The sequence below is a fragment of the Pseudophryne corroboree genome, chromosome 1 (assembly GCF_028390025.1).
Source record: "Pseudophryne corroboree isolate aPseCor3 chromosome 1, aPseCor3.hap2, whole genome shotgun sequence".
Lineage (NCBI taxonomy): Eukaryota > Metazoa > Chordata > Amphibia > Anura > Myobatrachidae > Pseudophryne > Pseudophryne corroboree.
Window position 1 is genome coordinate 1066600751 of NC_086444.1, and position 19057 is coordinate 1066619807.

A 19057-nucleotide genomic window follows, 5' to 3' on the forward strand; every position below is an offset into this window, starting at 1 on the left:
CCTGAGTCCTAGTGCTTGTTCTCTTATTCACTTCTATTGCACTATGTACCAATGAATCTTTTAAAGTTTTGGCTCGTCTATAAATAAAAGAAGGTTTTTCCGGTAATTGATTACTTAAAACAGGATCTTCTTTTAAAATATACCAATGTTTCCTAAAAACCGACTCAATTTCTTTGTGCTGATTATTAAAATTACATAAAAACGCCCACTGTTGGGTGTTTCGTGGCTCTCTTGTTTGTTTATCATCTAATAGTTGACTTCTCTCCACCATTTCAGCTTTTTTACGTGCTGTTTTAACTTTCTTTATATCTTACCCTTTATCTTCAAACTGAGATTCCATTTCATTAAATTGTTGGGAACAGACTTCACTATCCGTGCAGTTCCTCTTAATACGTAGGAACTGTCCGTAAGGAACCCCATCAAGCCAATTATCATGATGCATACTGGTCCTGTCTATATATGCATTGGAATCTGTACTTTTTCTAAAAGTTCTTGTTTTTAGTGTACCATTCTGATTATAAATTGATAGATCTAAAAAATTGATCTCAGTTTGACTGATAGCAAAAGTTAATCTGATGTTTGCATCATTACTATTTAGGGATTTACAGAAATTCATAAGACTATCTTCCGTATCATTCCATACGAACAGAACATCGTCTATATATCTACGCCATGTCACCAGGCCCGCCCCCAGCTGGTCATCCTTCCAGATGACAGAATCTTCCCAATATGCCATAAATAAATTGGCATAGCTGGGGGCGAACCTGGTGCCCATGGCTGTACCCACATTCTGGACATAAGTTCCATTGAAATAAAAATAATTATTTTTAAGAATGAATTTGATACCCCTTAAAATGTTCTTCTCTTTGAGATTGAGAACCTGCTGTGAAACTATACTGCATATGGATAAGAATTATTCCACTTCATGACAAAATGTAATAAAAACTTCCCCAGAGAATAGCTGTATCCTCCGTGTCCCAGACTGCGTGAGTAGCACAGCGTCCCCCAGTCTGCAGCCGGAGAAGATGGCGCCCCTGAGCCCTCAGGATGGTGTAGGACAGCGCGCGCGGGCAGAGCAGGGCGGGAATCCGTCCCTGCCTGAAAGACGTAACCGCCGCGGCTGCTCCCTGGGAGTCCACAGAAAACCGGAAGTTCGGGCTCCCGTGCGCCGCTACACACAGCGGCTTGTTAAAATGTATTTTGCTGGTCCCGTCCCGGGGAGTGTAACACTACTCTCCCGGTCCCCGCTCAGCAACCCGACAGTAGCCCCCACCATGTCGCAATAACGTGACCGCTCAACCCCGGAGCCCGGGAGAAAGGGGGGGGGGCGCGCGCGGGCGGGCGGAGAGGTTTACAGTAAACAGCAATAGAAATAACCATAAAGGGGACAGCCCAATACTGTCAGTGACAGATTGTGGCTGTCCTGTACCTTATCCCTGCCGCATCCTGTATCATGGAAGAGAAGAATGTGGCCCCAGTGACCAAAGTATGGTGGCCTCCAGCGGCAGATCAGAGTGGGGACAATCCTTACTAACTAAACCCACTCCAGCAGTACCTGTCACCTGTAAACAGAGACTAGGTACTTTTGAGAAAATCCAACAAAAATAATAAAAACCTCACTAAAGGAGAAAGAAAAACTGTGTCTGTACTCCACAGGCACAAAACTGAAACGGAGTTGCTGGCTAGGCAGGAAGGAGATGGGAGGGGTTAGAGGGGGGAGGAGGCATGTTTGATAGGTTTTGATAGGTTGTTTGATAGGTTTTGTGCCAAACTCCACTACCACACATCTCTAACCCACAAGTAACGGCGCAGCGTCCCCCAGATGGATGACAGAGAAAAGACTGAAGTGATCTCAAGAGCTGATTAAGTCCAGAGCTACTCAGAAACTGCAAATAACTTTTTCGTCCTGCGCAGCTGCACATGCGATCGCACACTTGCAAAGCGAAGACACCCAACCCCCCCCCCCCCCCCCCCCCCCCGTGGGCGGCAACTATGCGTTTGCACGGATGCTAAAAGTAGCTAGCGAGCGGTCAACTCGGAATGACCCCCAATGTTCTTCATTCATCCACGCTACTGATCCTAATCTCCAGTGGTGGTAACTCTGGGACAATTGTGCCAATAAGCTCTTCGCTATGCTGAACACAAGTTATACCAATTAGTTCACAAAGTCACAGGTTTGTCTATAGTGTTACAATAGTGTCCTATGGAGGATTCGGAGACCACTTTCATATAACTAAATATATGTAACAGGGTCCCACCCAAATTTACTACCTTATGCTAATACCTGTAGCCTATGGCTTCATGTGTATATTCACACCGCACAGTGTTTTTCCGTTTGACGGCCTGGAGGTTGAGAGGGAAATTTTAACCAGTAAGGGTGTTCGATCCAAGGTGGTTTCCATTATGGTTCAGGCCCATAAGGTGGTTACCTCCAAACCTTACCGCCGTATTTGGAAGAAGTATGTTTCTTGGTGTGAGGGTCGAAAATGTTCTCCTGTAAAATTCCGTCTGGGCCGGTTTCTACTGTTCCTGCAAGCAGGAGTGGATAAAGGCCTCCGATTAGGCTCCATCAAGGTTCAGATCTCGGCTCTCTCTATCTTCTATCAGAAACAACTGGCGGTACTTCCTGAAGTACAGACCTTTCTTAAGGGGGTGTTGCACATTTAACCACCGTTTGTTCCTCTCACTGCTCTGTGGGACCTCAATGTGGTGTTGACCTTTCTCCAGTCGGGTTGGTTTGAACCATTGCAGAGGGTTTACTTGAAATACCCGACGTGGAAGACCTTTGTTACTGGCCTTGGCTCCGGCCAGGCGTGTGTCGGAATTGGGGGCCTTGTCCTGTAAAAGCCCTTACTTTGTGTTTCATGAGGATAGGGCGAAGCTCAGAACTCGCCCACAGTTTTTGCCGAAAGTGGCCACGGCCTACAGTAGTTCCATTCTTGTCCGACACTTCAGTTGCTCCAGAGTCACTAGATGTTGTAAGGGCTTTGAGGATTTACATTAAAAGGACGGCTCGTCACAAGTAGTCCGACTCTCTTTTCGTCCATTATGATGCTACGAAAATTGGTCGTCCTGCCTCCAAACAGTCCATTGCTCGTTGGCTCAAATTGACTATCCAACAAGCCTATACTTCGGCGGCTCTGCCGCTGCAGAGTTCTGTTCAAGCCCACTCAACAAGGTCGGTGGGTTCTTCCTGGGCGGCTGCCCGGGTCGTCTCGGTCTTACAGTTGTGCCATGCAGCAACTTGGTCAGATAGGAACACCTTTGTTAAATTCTACAGGTTTGACACTTTGGCCAAAGACGACCTTCAGTTTGGTCAGGCGGTTTTGCAGGGGTCTCAGCACTCTCCCACCCGTTCTGGGAGCTTTGGGACGTCCCCATGGTAATCTAGTATTCCCCAGTATCCACTAGGACGTAACAGAAAATATGAATTTAATACCTACTGGTAATTCCTTTTCTCGTAGTCCATAGTTGATACTGGGTGCCCGGCTTAGTGCTTCGTTTCTGCTTACCTGGTTGTAAGTGTTATGGTTGGGTTTGTTGTTGCTTTCCCTGTTCCATGTTTGATTAGCGTTGCTATCCTTCTTTAGTTAGCATCGCTTTCCTCTGTTCTGGTTAGCTCTGCTATCTTATTGTGTGTGTGTTGGTTCGTTACCTCACAGCTTTTGTGTTATATCCTCCTCTAAAAGTATGTCCGTCTCCTCGGGCACAGTTTCCTAGACTGAGACTGCTAGGAGGGCATAGAAAGGACGAGCCAGCACACACTATTAGTTTCTTAACATGCCAGGCTCCAGTGGACCCGATCTATACCCCATGGTAATCTAGTATTCCCCAATATCAACTACGGAATACGAGAAGAGGAATTACCGGCAGGTATTAAAGTCTTATTTTCTGACGTGAGCCCAGCTTGGACAAGCAGATGTTGGCCGTTTTTATGGCCAAGACTGGTAATGTAGTGCACCGTCACTGGTACACCAACCAATGCATGCCGCCGCAAGTGCTGGAAGCCATTTACAGGAGCCGTCCAAAAACTTGTGGTCGTGGTGCCCATCTCTATCACAGCAATGCACCTGCCCAAAAGTCCAGATGCCCATAAATGCATCCTGGAGCTTGGTCCTCCGCCGTACAGCCCAGATCTGGGCCCCTACAACTTCTTTGTGTTCCCACAAATCAAGCGCAAGATGCGTGGGATTCATTACGAGTCACTGGAAGCTGCGGTAGAGGCCTTCATCCAGCATGTAGAAGATATACCTGCTTCGGACTGGTCCAGCTGCTTCAGCAAGTGGCTTAAGTGCATGCAAATATGCACGGTTTCGTCTAGCAAACACTTTGCAGAAATATAATGTTCACTTTGTTTATAAATAAAACACTTTTTTCTTTGCATCTGGAAACTTATTGCACACCCTTCGTATATTTACTCAAGTGCAGGTTTTCAGAAGTAGAGATGTTGCCCAAAATTATTTTTACGATCAGTGCTCTTAGTACTAAGAGTGTGCATCAGCATTTTTCCTTCTTCTGTATAGTACTAGAAGCCTCAGCATGGTAGCACATTTTATTGGGTTTAGAAATAGGGTGTGCAGTCACTTGCAGGCGAGGCTCCTTCATTCAGGTATTGGCACCCCTCCTATCTACCCTCAGGTGTTTTAATTAGCACAAGTTCCTACATTGCTGACCACCCATTAACATGGGCTCCATCTAAGACCTAGATACATTTATATAATTTGTTAGTATTACGGACGTTAGGGACCCATTTAATGAAGTCACATGGATATGGTGGATGGGCCCACATATTTGGACAAATGTGTGCTAAGATCTTCACTTATACTCCATGTTAATTTTAATAGTTTAAGCGAAATTATTTTTACTACCAGTGTTCTTAGTGCTTAGAGTGTGCACCTGCATTTTTCTTTCTCCTGTATGGTACTAGAAGCCTCAGCACGGTACCACCTCTAATTATGTTTACTAATAGGGTGTGCAGTCCATACCTCAAAACTACTCCACCGCTTCCTTTTTTTACTTAAAGATCATGCTATGAGATCATACTGAGACCTTCATACCAAATGAATATAAATCTGGCTTGATGTTACAGCAACTTACAGAAACCTAGAAAAATGTGGCAACATTAAAAGTAAATGATACTATGGATTCAGCCGGGAATGCCTCTTTTCTCTCTCTTCAAGGAGAAATTATTTTACTGGCTGGAGGCTTGTTTGGCCAAAGAATCTAGGGTTACTAAATTTTTGGATGTTTGTGAAAGTTAAATAGCTGTACTCCCCTTGCAGACACAACTGCTGCTTTTCATCTACTTTGTGGTATTTACTGCGACTGGCTGATAACCCTCCTATAGCCCTGTACGCACGGCACTGGTAATTTAGGTCTTTACATTTCCTATTGTCACCTTCATTTCTTGGTGGTTACTGTATGCAATTCTTTTTTTTCTGCAGGACATGTGTGTCATTTATGTCACTTCATAATTATATTATGGCATTATACAATGTTTGATTCTTTGTTCATACTGCTGCAGAATAAATACAAAAACATAAAAAAGTGAATGTTATCATGATTTGTTTTATAATCAGATTTATTAACTATCAACATATGGACTCTATGCACTCAGATTTGCGTTTCACAAGGGGGTAGAAATTTTGTACAGCAAACGCAATTGTTTCATTCTTCCCATACATCACCATATTTGTTCTTCTTGTCTGGAACACAGAAAATAGAACAACATTGTAAGCCAGGAATAACTGATAATACCCATGAATGATAATTTAAGAGGCACTAAAGGGAAAGTGCAGGGGGAAGTGGACTTAGTCTCAGCAGGACTGGCTGTAACTGGAAGTGCAGGTGGAAGTGGACTTGGTCTCAGCAGCGCTGGCTAGGCTGCAGTATCAAGAATTTGCACATTACCATTTTCTAGTCAGTGCAAAATGCAAAATGTGGGGGGTTATTATTTGTAAACAGGTGTGATACCTAAAAGTTATGGGGGTGGATGTTCTTGTCAGCACTATACCCCAAAATAGTGAGGAGATCCATCACTCTCCTATAACTAAGTGCAGAGTTGTGGGTCGAATGATAAATTATGCAAAACAAAACGGTGTAGACCGGTAAGTGAGGAAACACAGAAAGGCTACACCAGGGCCTGTCATTTTGTCACTTAGTGCAATTATATATTAAAAGGAATACTCTATAAAACTAGGCTAAACATGAATCAGCTAAACAGTTCATATATTTACTCCATGGGGATAATTCAGAGTTGATTGCAGCAGCAAATTTGTTAGCAGTTGGGCAAAACCATGTGCACTGCAGGGGAGGCAGATATAACATTTGCAGAGAGAGTTAGAGTTGGGTGGGTAATTTTGTTTCTGTGCAGGGTAAATACTGTCTGCTTTATTTTTACACTGCAATTTAGATTTCCGTTTAAACACACCCCACCCCAATCTAACGCGCTCTCTGCACATATTATATCTGCCCCCCCTGCAGTGCAGTGGCAAACGCAGGATTTGCATGGGGGGGTTTCCAGAACTGGGTGAAGGCAAGCACGGGGGTGGGGACTGAGGTGACCCAGTATATGCTGGATCCGTAAAACTAGTGTGTCTATGTATGTATGTATGTATGTATGTATGTATGTATGTATGTATGTATGTATATATATATATATATATACACACACATATATACACACACAAGTATATATACCCTATATATATATATATATATATATATATATATATATATATATATATATATGTATATACACACATACATACACATATATACACATAGCATATTAAACATGCATATATATATATATATATATATATATATACACACACATACATACAGTACACTTATGTACGCATATATATGTGTGTGTATATATGTATGCACATGGATATATATGTACTATAATTAAAATAAAGTTAACTTTTGTTAAGCACTTACAAGTGCCACCAGGAAGACAGTAGGCTGCAGAGGACGCTAGACAGCCATTAATAATACTCACGCAGCAAAAAATAAATAAATATATATAAAAAATTTTTGGTGGAGGGGGTTTCTGGGTGCTCAGAAACCCCCCCTGAGTGCGCCACTGCAGTGCACATGGTTTTGCCCAACTGCTAACAAATTTGCTGCTGCAATCAAGTCTGAATTAGGACCCATGTTCTGTAAGCAGCAACACTAATTTTATCTCAAGATTAGGAACATTGTGGGGGAGACATATCAAGCCTTGGAGAGAGAAAGTGAGGAAGGTGCCCAAATCATCCAATCAGCTGTGTCATTTATCTAGAACAGTATATGAAATGACAGTTATACGCTAACTGGTTGCTTTTGGCAACTTCTCCATAGCTTTATACATTTTCTCCTTTGTGAGATATGGAAACATTGAACCTTTCTTCCAAGTCCCTTTGTCTTCAGCAGGCGCCCTCTGTGGTGTCTTCTGGGTAGGCAGGCCAGCCGTGTGGTAGGGGTCTCTGTTGCTGCTTCTCAGCTCATCATAAGTCATTATTTTCTGCTTAGATCTTTCCTCTGGAACAGGCTCAGCATCTGCATAAACAAATTTATTTATAAAACGTAAAATAAAATAGATAAATCGAAGGAATTCTATAGGCAAAAAAGTTGTTCTGGTATATTATCCCCCAAATGTAGTAACTGTTCTTTTCATGCATTACATAACCCTTTCAATGCCAGATGGGTGTGATCAGTTGTCTCCTCTGTGTGAAAATGACAGATGTGTCGCATAAAAGAGCTCCTGACTGGCTGGCCATCACTGACCCGACCATTAACCCATTGTTTGACAGTCTCTTCCACTAAAGGGGTTTCATGTAAAATGTTCTCTTTTTAAAAGTATAAGAGCAGATCAAATAGAAGAGAAAGGAAAAGGGGAGCAATATAGGGTAACTACAACACTACAGAAATGTTGGGGGCAATCAGAGGATTTACAATATTTATTTATTGAAAGGGGATACTATATTATTTATTGAACATGGGCACCATAATATGTATTTTTTTTTCCAGGCAGCAACATGTTATAGAAAAAAATAAATAAGAATTTACTTACCGATAATTCTATTTCTCGTAGTCCGTAGTGGATGCTGGGGACTCCGTAAGGACCATGGGGAATAGCGGCTCCGCAGGAGACTGGGCACATCTAAAGAAAGCTTTAGGACTATCTGGTGTGCACTGGCTCCTCCCCCTATGACCCTCCTCCAAGCCTCAGTTAGGATACTGTGCCCGGACGAGCGCACACAATAAGGAAGGATTTTGAATCCCGGGTAAGACTCATACCAGCCACACCAATCACACCGTACAACTTGTGATCTGAACCCAGTTAACAGCATGATAACAGAGGAGCCTCTAGAAAAGATGGCTCACTACAGCAATATCCCGATTTTTTGGTAACAATAACTATGTACCAGTATTGCAGACAATCCGCACATGAGATGGGCGCCCAGCATCCACTACGGACTACGAGAAATAGAATTATCGGTAAGTAAATTCTTATTTTCTCTAACGTCCTAAGTGGATGCTGGGGACTCCGTAAGGACCATGGGGATTATACCAAAGCTCCCAAACGGGCGGGAGAGTGCGGATGACTCTGCAGCACCAATTGAGAGAACTCCAGGTCCTCCTCAGCCAGGGTATCAATTTTGTAGAATTTTACAAACGTATTTGCTCCTGACCAAGTAGCTGCTCGGCAAAGTTGTAAAGCCGAGACCCCTCGGGCAGCCGCCCAAGATGAGCCCACCTTCCTTGTGGAGTGGGCATTTACAGATTTTTGGCTGTGGCAGGCCTGCCACAGAATGTGCAAGCTGAATTGTACTACAAATCCAACGAGCAATAGTCTGCTTAGAAGCAGGAGCACCCAGCTTGTTGGGTGCATACAGGATAAACAGCGAGTCAGATTTTCTGACTCCAGCCGTCCTGGAAACATATTTTCAGGGCCCTGACAACGTCTAGCAACTTGGAGTCCTCCAAGTCCCTAGTAGCCGCAGGCACCACAATAGGTTGGTTCAGGTGAAACGCTGAAACCACCTTAGGGAGAAACTGAGGACGAGTCCTCAATTCCGCCCTGTCCGAATGGAAAATCAGATAAGGGCTTTTACAGGATAAAGCCGCCAATTCTGACACGCGCCTGGCCCAGGCCAGGGCCAACAGCATGACCACTTTCCATGTGAGATATTTTAACTCCACAGATTTAAGTGGTTCAAACCAATGTGACTTTTGGAACCCAAAAAAACTACATTGAGATCCCAAAGTGCCACTGGAGGCACAAAAGGAGGCTGTATATGCAGTACCCCTTTTACAAACGTCTGAACTTCAGGGACTGAAGCTAGTTCTTTTTGGAAGAAAATCGACAGGGCCGAAATTTGAACCTTAATGGACCCCAATTTCAGGCCCATAGACACTCCTGTTTGCAGGAAATGTAGGAATCGACCCAGTTGAATTTCCTCCGTCGGGCCTTACTGGCCTCGCACCACGCAACATATTTTCACCAAATGCGGTGATAATGTTTTGCGGTTACATCCTTCCTGGCTTTGATCAGGATAGGGATGACTTCATCCGGAATGCCTTTTTTCCTTCAGGATCCGGCGTTCAACCGCCATGCCGTCAAACGCAGCCGCGGTAAGTCTTGGAACAGACAGGGTCCTTGTTGGAGCAGGTCCCTTCTTAGAGGTAGAGGCCACGGATCCTCCGTGAGCATCTCTTGAAGTTCCGGTTACCAAGTCCTTCTTGGCCAATCCGGAGCCACGAATATAGTGCTTACTCCTCTCCATCTTATCAATCTCAGTACCTTGGGTATGAGAGGCAGAGGAGGGAACACATACACTGACTGGTACACCCACGGTGTTACCAGAGCGTCTACAGCTATTGCCTGAGGGTCCCTTGACCTGGCGCAATACCTGTCGAGTTTTTCCCAACGGTTTATAATCATGTGGAAGACTTCTGGGTGAAGTCCCCACTCTCCCGGGTGGAGGTCGTGCTGAGGAAGTCTGCTTCCCAGTTGTCCACTCCCGGAATGAATACTGCTGACAGTGCTATCACATGATTTTCCGCCCAGCGAAGAATCCTTGCAGCTTCTGCCATTGCCCTCCTGCTTCTTGTGCCACCCTGTCTGTTTACGTGGGTGACTGCCGTGATGTTGTCCGACTGGATCAACACCGGCTGACCTTGAAGCAGAGGTCTTGCTAAGCTTAGAGCATTGTAAATGGCCCTTAGCTTCAGGATATTTATGTGAAGTGATGTCTCCAGGCTTGACCATAAGCCCTGGATATTCCTTCCCTGTGTGACTGCTCCCCAGCCTCGCAGGCTGGCATCCGTGGTCACCAGGACCCAGTCCTGAATGCCGAATCTGCGGCCCTCTAGAAGATGAGCACTCTGCAACCACCACAGGAGGGACACCCTTGTCCTTGGTGACAGGGTTATCCGCTGATGCATCTGAAGATGCGACCCGGACCATTTGTCCAGCAGGTCCCACTGGAAAGTTCTTGCGTGGAATCTGCCGAATGGGATTGCTTCGTAGGAAGCCACCATTTTACCCAGAACCCTTGTGCATTGATGCACTGAGACTTGGCTCGGTTTTAGGAGGTTCCTGACTAGCTCGGATAACTCCCTGTCTTTCCCCTCCGGGAGAAACACCTTTTTCTGGACTGTGTCCAGGATCATCCCTAGGAACCGAAGACAAGTCGTCGGAACCAGCTGCGATTTTGGAATATTGAGAATCCAATCGTGCTGCCGCAACACTACCTGAGATAGTGCTACACCGACCTCCAACTGTTCCCTGGATCTTACCCTTATCAGGGAATCGTCCAAGTAAGGGATAACTAAAATTCCCTTCCTTCGAAGGAATATCATCATTTCGGCCATTACCTTGGTAAAGACCCGGGGTGCCGTGGACCATCCATACGGCAGCGTCTGAACTGATAGTGACAGTTCTGTACCATAAACCTGAGGTACCCTTGGTGAGAAGGGTAAATTGGGACATGAAGGTAAGCATCCTTGATGTCCCGAGACATCATGTAGTCCCCTTCTTCCAGGTTCGCAATCACTGCTCTGAGTGACTCAATCTTGAATTTGAACCTCTGTATGTAAGTGTTCAAAGATTTTAGATTTAGAATCGGTCTCACCGAGCCGTCCGGCTTCGGTACCACAACAGTGTGGAATAATACCCCGTTCCCTGTTGCAGGAGGGGTACCTTGATTATCACCTGCTGGGAATACAGCTTGTGAATGGCTTCCAAAACTGTCTCCCTGTCAGAAGGAGACATCGGTAAAGCCGACTTTAGGAAAACGGCGAGGGGGAGACGTCTCGAATTCTAATTTGTACCCCTGAGATATCACCTGAAGGATCCAGGGGTCTACTTGCGAGTGAGCCCACTGCGCGCTGAAATTCATTGAGACGGGCCCCCCACCGTGCCTGATTCTGCTTGTAAAGCCCCAGCGTCATACTGAGGGCTTGGCAGAGGCGGGAGAGGGTTTCTGTTCCTGGGAACTGGCTGATTTCTGCAGCCTTTTTCCTCTCCCTCTGTCACGGGGCAGAAATGAGGAACATTTTGCCCGCTTGTCCACGAAAAGACTGCGCCTGATAATACGGCGTCTTCTCATGTTGAGAGGCGACCTGGGGTACAAACGTGGATTTCCCAGCTGTTGCCGTGGCCACCAGTCCTGAAAGACCGACCCCAAATAACTCCTCCCCTTATTAAGGCAATACTTACAAATGCCGTTTGGAATACGCATCACCTGACCACTGACGTGTCCATAACCCTCTACTGGTAGAAATGGACAACGCACTTAGACTTGATGCCAGTCGGCAAATATTCCGCTGTGCATCACGCATATATAGAAATGCATCTTTTAAATGCTCTATAGGCAAAAATATACTGTCCCTATCTAGGGTATCAATATTTTCAGTCAGGGAATCCGACCACGCCAACCCAGCACTGCACATCCAGGCTGAGGCGATTGCTGGTCGCAGTATAACACCAGTATGTGTGTAAATACATTTTAGGATACCCTCCTGCTTTCTATCAGCAGGATCCTTAAGGGCGGCCATCTCAGGAGAGGGTAGAGCCCTTACAAGCGTGTGAGCGCTTTATCCACCCTAGGGGGTGTTTCCCAACGCACCCTAACCTCTGGCGGGAAAGGATATAATGCCAATAACATTTTAGAAATTATCAGTTGTTATCGGGGGAAAACCACGCATCATCACACACCTCATTTAATTTCTCAGATTCAGGAAAACTACAGGTAGTTTTTCCTCACCGAACATAATACCCCTTTTTGGTGGTACTCATATTATCAGAAATGTGTAAAACATTTTTCATTGCCTCAATCATGTAACGTGTGGCCCTACTGGAAGTCACATTTGTCTCTTCACCGTCGACACTGGAGTCAGTATCCGTGTCGGCGCCTATATCTGCCATCTGAGGTAACGGGCGCTTTAGAACCCCTGACGGCCTATGAGACGTCTGGACAGGCACAAGCTGAGTAGCCGGCTGTCTCATGTCAACCACTGTCTTTTATACAGAGCTGACACTGTCACGTAATTCCTTCCAACAGTTCATCCACTCAGGTGTCGACCCCCTAGGGGGTGACATCACTATTACAGGCAATCTGCTCCGTCTCCACATCATTTTTCTCCTCATACATGTCGACACAAACGTACCGACATACAGCACACACACAGGGAATGCTCTGATAGAGGACAGGACCCCACTAGCCCTTTGGGGAGACAGAGGGAGAGTTTGCCAGCACACACCAAAGCGCTATATATATACACAGGGATAACCTTATATAAGTGTTTTTCCCCCTATAGCTGCTGTATTGTTAATACTGCGCCTAATTAGTGCCCCCCTCTCTTTTTTTTTTTTTTTTTTTTAAATTGTTTATTTAATTTTCAAGTTATACAGGGTTACATTGTTACATTAGCCCCCCCACAACAGGTGGGGAGGGTATATCTGTGGAATAACAATATTTTTACAGAAGATATATAATCCAAAAGCAGAGATAGTGAGGTTCCCTTGTCGGAAGAAAAAAAGAACATTGTGGTGATAATAAAGGGAGTGGTGATGACGTATACATTGAGAACGACCAAAGCACTTTAATTAATTAGTAACCGGGGAAAAAGAAAAACATGCTCGTGGTTGTATCAGTAGAGAGAAGAAGAATGAAGAGAGGGCGAGGAATGAAGAGAAAGGAAAGGAAAGACAAGGAAAGTATAGAGTAGGAAGAAAAGAGGCAGGGTTGGGGGTTCCGCCAGCACGACGCCATATACAGCAAGTATAGCTCGAAGCGCCAGTGTAAAACAGGGGGTAATGCTCAAGGTAAACGAAAGGGCAGCATGTAGGACGGTCACACACCTGCTCTGTGGGAGGCGAAATTGCTAAAATCACAGGAGGATTGCTGCGGAGCCCCCAGGGGTGCGAGCTCTACGTGCTGGAGCTTGAGAGTTAAACCACAATTCCCAAATCACTAGATACTGGAAAGATCTGTTGTGTAGGTATGCAGTGATTTTTTCCATGCGAAGTACCATACTTTATCAATGACCATCTTAATAGGGGGGGCCTCCTTCTTTTTCCATTGGAGAGCAATTGAGCAGCGAGCAGCATTTAAAATCTGTGACAGTAATTTACCGGTATTTGGAGGTGTGTTAATAACGGGGAGACCCAGTAGAAAAGACCAAGGGTCTTTAGATATCTGAGATTGGAGCACTGTACTTATCAAGTGTGCGACTGAGTCCCAAAATAACATGATCTTGGGGCACGTCCACCAGATGTGAAGGAAAGAGCCATGTCCGCCGCACCCTCTCCAGCACGTGGGCGAAGAAGAAGGAAATATCTTGTGGAGTCTAGAGGGGACTAGGTACCACCTATATAGTACCTTGTAAGCATTTTCCTTCACTAGCGTTGAAATGGAGGATTTTGCGGCAGCCGTGAAGACATCCGACCAATCATGGTCTCCAGGCGGCGGACCAAGATCCCGCTCCCACTGGAGAACAAAAGCCGGGATCGTCGGCTGCACTTCAACCTGGAGAAGGGAGTACAGTAGGGAGATGATTCCTCGAGCAAGCGGTTTATGATAGCTATATGATTCTAGAGTGGATAAAGGTTGGAACGGGGAAGAATTCGATATAGAAGAGACAAAATGTCGTATCTGGAAGTAGGTAAAAGGGTTCGCCTCCTGGAAATCATATTTCGCTATGATGTCCGATAGGGGCGCGCATGTACCCCCAGACAGAACATCCCATACAAAGCGGATGTTCTTTTCCATTCATGGACGAGATCGAGTCAGAGATTGACCCGGGGTGAAGGAAGGATTATCCCATAATGGGGTAAGTTGAGAGGGAGATGACAAGAGGTGAAAGCGCCGAGTACAGTAGTCCCATATCTGGCAGGAAAATTCCAGCACTGGGTGCAGTTGCAAATGGGGGGATCTAGTTTTGGGGGAGGATACGAGAAGAGACGACAAAGACGTAGTATGGCCCAGTGCAGATTCTAGCTGTAGCCATCTAGTGGACTGAGCAGGGGCGAACCAAGCGACGGCTTGGCTAAGATGAGTGGCCAAATAGTAAAGGCGGATATCTGGGAATCCTCTTCCGCCTTCCTGTACTGGTTTGCGTAAGGTGGCGAAACCTATCCTAGGGGTCTTATTTTTCCAAACGAAGCGGAGAAACCAAGAGTGAACTTGCGCTAGGACAGAGTCCGGGACTTTCACAGGCAGCGTCTGAAATAGATAAAGTAGGCGGGGGAGTATATTCATTTTCAGAGCTATGATACGACCCAACCAAGATATAATTAGGGACTGCCATTTATGAAGATCGGCCTTGATGTTGACCAGCAAAGGGGCGAAGTTTGCCTTATAGAGGTCCCCATAGCGGTGCGTGATGTATATTCCCAGGTAACGGATCTTAGAAACACACCAAGAAAATTTAAAGTTGGATTGCATGTGAGCTAGGTGGGTAGAAGGAATATGGAAGGGGAGAGCTTCCGTCTTGGACCAATTGACCTTATATCCCGAGACATGTCCGTACTCCGAGAGAAGCTGGAGAAGGTTCGGCAGTGAAGTATGTGGTGAGGAGAGCGAAAGGAGGACATCGTCCGCGAACAGGGAAATCTTGTAGACTGAGCTCCCCACCTCTACACCCCCAACATCATTTGAAGTCCGGATGTGTGCGGCCAGCGGTTCTATTATCAGAGCAAATATCAGGTGTGAGAGTGGGCATCCCTGTCTGGTGCCGTTGGAGATATCCAAAGGGTCCGACAGTACTCCATTCACGGATACCCGTGCTGACGGGGCCGAGTATAGAGCCTGAATCCCCGTGAGAAATTCCCCTCGAAAGCCAAAATGAGCAAGAGTTTCGAACATAAAGGGCCATCCTATCCTGTCAAATGCTTTCTCCGCGTCCAGAGAAAGCATAAGAGCAGGGGTACGGGTAAGGTTGATATGATGAGCAAGGCTGATGACCCGTCTCGTATTGTCGCGGGCTTGACGACCCGGGATGAATCCCACCTGGTCATTATGGACAAGGTGGGGCAATACGTTGTTCAATCGAAGGGCCAAGATTTTCGCGTATATCTTAATGTCCGAGTTGAGCAGCGATATAGGTCTATAGTTAGCGCAGTTGGTTGCATCTTTGCCATCCTTGGGAATAACTATGATCTTGGCCTCCAGAGCCGATTTAGAAAAAGAGGCACCCTGTAGGACAGCATTAAATAGGGTCGAAAGGTGGGGCATAAGCTGGGGCAGAAAAGTCTTATAGTAGACGGCAGAGAAACCATCTGGGCCAGGAGCTTTGTTGGGTTTCAAATCTTTAAAGACGTTGGCAATTTCTTCATCGGTGATTCTAGTGTTTAAGTTCGCGGAGATCGTTGGGGATAGATGAGGTAGATGGCATTGGGACAGAAAGGCACGCACTTCCGTAAGAAAGTCCGGACTAGAATGTGAGGGCCCGTAAGCATTATATAACTTCTTATAGAAGCTAGAGAAAGTCTCGGTGATACGCTTGGGATCACAGGTTTTCTTCCCAGGGGAAGATTGAATAGACTGAACATTGTTCCTTGCCAACTTAGTCCGAAGCCGCGAAGCTAGTAGCCGATCCGCCTTATCCCCCTTTTCGTAGAAAGACTGGTTGAGCCATTTCAAGCTAGTTTCCACCTTAGCCGTCAAGAGCATGTTCAATTCGCCCTTGGCAGAGGACAAAGCAGAGAGATCCGCTTCTGCCCCTGATGTTTTGTGTTTCAGCGAAAGGGATGTGACCAAGTCCGAGAGTTCCCGGATACGGTTGGTTCTAGCCTTCTTGTTAAAAGAGGAGGCACTAATCAGGCAACCACGTAAAACCGCCTTGTGGGCATCCCACAATAACATAGGAGAAATAGTCGAGGACGTGTTTGTATGAAAGTAATGAGAAATTTCGGCTGCTATGTGGGCCTTCGTTTGAGGATTAAGAAGGAGTCTGTCATTCAGCCGCCACGTAGGGTGGCGAGCGGGAGGGTGCGGACCTGGGATGTCCACCGTGACTGGGCCGTGGTCTGACCACGTACTAGGGTAAATGGAGGCGTCTAGGATGCATTGGGCAGGTTCTGTACTCAGAAAGAGCATGTCCAATCTTGTATAGACATCGTAGATAGAGGAGTAGTAAGTGTAATCCCGAGCGGTCGACTCCTTCACTCTCCATGTATCGAAGAGAAGGTGTCGGGATAGCAAGAGGTTCAGAGCAGCTGCATTACGTGAGTGAGAGGAGCGCATTGATCTGGGTAAAGGTTTAGATCTGTCCAGGGTGCTATCCAGGGTCACATTAAAATCCCCACCTAGAACCACATTGCCGCGTCTGTGCAGAGCTAGTAGGCCATTCAGGGAATGGAAAAAAGGGGCCTGAAGTTGGTTTGGAGGGTAAACATTCAGGAATGTGTAGGGGGTCCCGTTCAACAGTCCCACCAACAATAGGTATCTACCCTCAGGGTCCCTTAATATGTTGGAGGGGGTAAAAGCAAGGTGGCTAGCAAAGAGTATAGAGACCCCCTTCTTTTTGCGTATAGGATCGCAAGCATGGAATGTGTGTGGGAATGTTTTAGACCTAAGTTCAGGGTGTGATGTGCCCGAAAAGTGGGTCTCTTGTAAGAATATAACATCGCCTCTGAGTTGTTTGAGGGTTTGAAATAGGAGAGAGCGCTTGTGTGGACTGTTCAGGCCCTTCGTGTTCAGGGAAACTATTCTAAGAACCATGGGAAGTGATTGGGGCACCACTCAGACTGAAGCGCACCGGCGGGATCCCCGAAGAGAAAGGTGGAGGAGAAGGGAAGAAGACCTGAGAAGAAAGAAGATAGGTAAAAAGAGAACAGAGGAGAGACAGATGTATGGTAGTGATAGCAATGAACAAACAGAGAGTCTATTCTCATTGGTCGGACCCAGGGAAAAAACAGGCCTGCGGGCCAATTTCGTCCGACGTCGACCCAAAAGGGCCGAATGGGGGATGGGTGAACCCAGCCGCTCAGAGGAGAGGATTGTGAGCACCGGGTTCCGTGTGTGGGCAAACCCCATGCAGAGCGCAAATTGTATTTAGTAGGCTGAAGGAGCTATAGGGGGAAGAGAGCGGGGGGGAGGGGAGGGGGGGGGCGAGGAGGGGGAGCAAAACTAAAAGAGCAGAGTGTAAATATGGTGTGACGTCTATCCGACCTCAAAAGAGATGGAGGCTCGTGGGTCCCCACTACCCAAGTCACAGAAGAATAAGCATATAAACGCAGGGGAGGGAGGGGGGGGGGGAGAAAAAGAGAAAAAAAAAAAAAGAGAAAAAAAAAAGAGAAAAAAACAACAAAAAAAAAACAACAATACACCAAAAGGGAACAGTATCGTTACGACCATTTAGGAGCGCATAGGAGAGAGCGGGGGCCGGTCGGGACACCCGGGCTCGGGGGCCGCGCGGCCAACCGCGGAGGCCCCCGGTCCCAGGGCCCGAACAGGCCCTGCCCCCACAGACATATACATGTTAAAAACAGGAAACATTAACTAAACATAGGGGTCCACCGAGTGTGTGGACGCTGATGGAGCATCAGACGACATCTGGAGATCCCGTGATAGCCGTTGCGGGGAAGAGGCCCGCACAGGGGCCGCGCCAGTTGTAAAGTCATGTGCCCTTAGGAGTGTGGGAGGCAGAACCAACTGTGTTCCAAACGGGGGACGGGGCCTTGGGGGAAGGAGAGGTGTCGACTGGGGGAGGGCGTTGCGAGGCAGACAGAGGGCCAGAGATGTTCAAGTGGCGGAGCAGTTGGAGGGCCTCGTCGGGGGATCTAGCAGAGAGGACTTTACCATCAGATCGGACCTGTAGGGCAAAGGGGAAGCCCCATCTATATCTGATATTGTTATTTCTTAGGGTTTTGGTTATGTCCTTGAATTCTCTTCGTCTATTCAGCGTGACCGGTGACAAGTCCTGGAAAACTAGGAGGTCGGAGCCCTCGAAAGATATGGTTGGAGACATCCGAGTTTTGGCGTAGACTTGGTCTTTGACCGCAAAATAGTGAAAACGTAGGATTACATCCCTCGGTGTTTTAGCATCTTGGGATCTAGGACGTAGGGCCCTATGTGCCCTATCTAGGAGTAGCATATCGTCAGGGATTGAGGGAACGAGTGAGCGGAACAGGCGGAGCAAGTAATTAGAGAGGTGGGACTGTTCTACCGTCTCGGGAACGTTGCGGATCCGGAGATTGTTCCGCCGGCCTCTATTATCTATATCTTCTTGCTTATCTGCTAGTAGCATAACATCTGTACGCATTTGGGCCATCTCCTGTTCCGATTCTTGTTGAAAAGCGATAAGCTCCTCTTGTTTCCTTTCAACAGCGTCAACTCTGGATCCCAGGTTGTCCACGTCTGTTTTCAGACCAGAAATAGCTTCTTGCACCTCTGCACGGATTGACTTTTTTATATTGCGCATCTCGGACAGAAGAAGAGCAACGTCTGCTTTAGTGGCAGGAGTGGAGGAAGCGTCATCATCCGAGTCGTGATCGGACGTTGCTGATACAGGTGGAGGTGATGATGATTTCCGAGTAGAAGACGGGGTGGAGTTCTTG

The 19057-nt window shown here is 46.5% G+C and overlaps 1 protein-coding gene across 1 annotated transcript in view; it reads right to left on the reverse strand.

Moving 5' to 3' along the window:
* Positions 1–5563: 5563 nt before the first annotated feature.
* Positions 5564–19057, reverse strand: part of LOC134925947 (OCIA domain-containing protein 1-like) — a 108070-nt gene continuing 94576 nt past the window's right edge. The window contains exons 7-8 of the mRNA XM_063920953.1: positions 7390–7545; positions 5564–5705 (exon numbers count right to left, since the gene is read on the reverse strand). Of these exons, the coding sequence (XP_063777023.1) occupies positions 5668–5705; positions 7390–7545 (194 nt within the window). The 3' untranslated portion in view covers positions 5564–5667. The remainder of the gene's footprint in view (positions 5706–7389; positions 7546–19057) is intronic.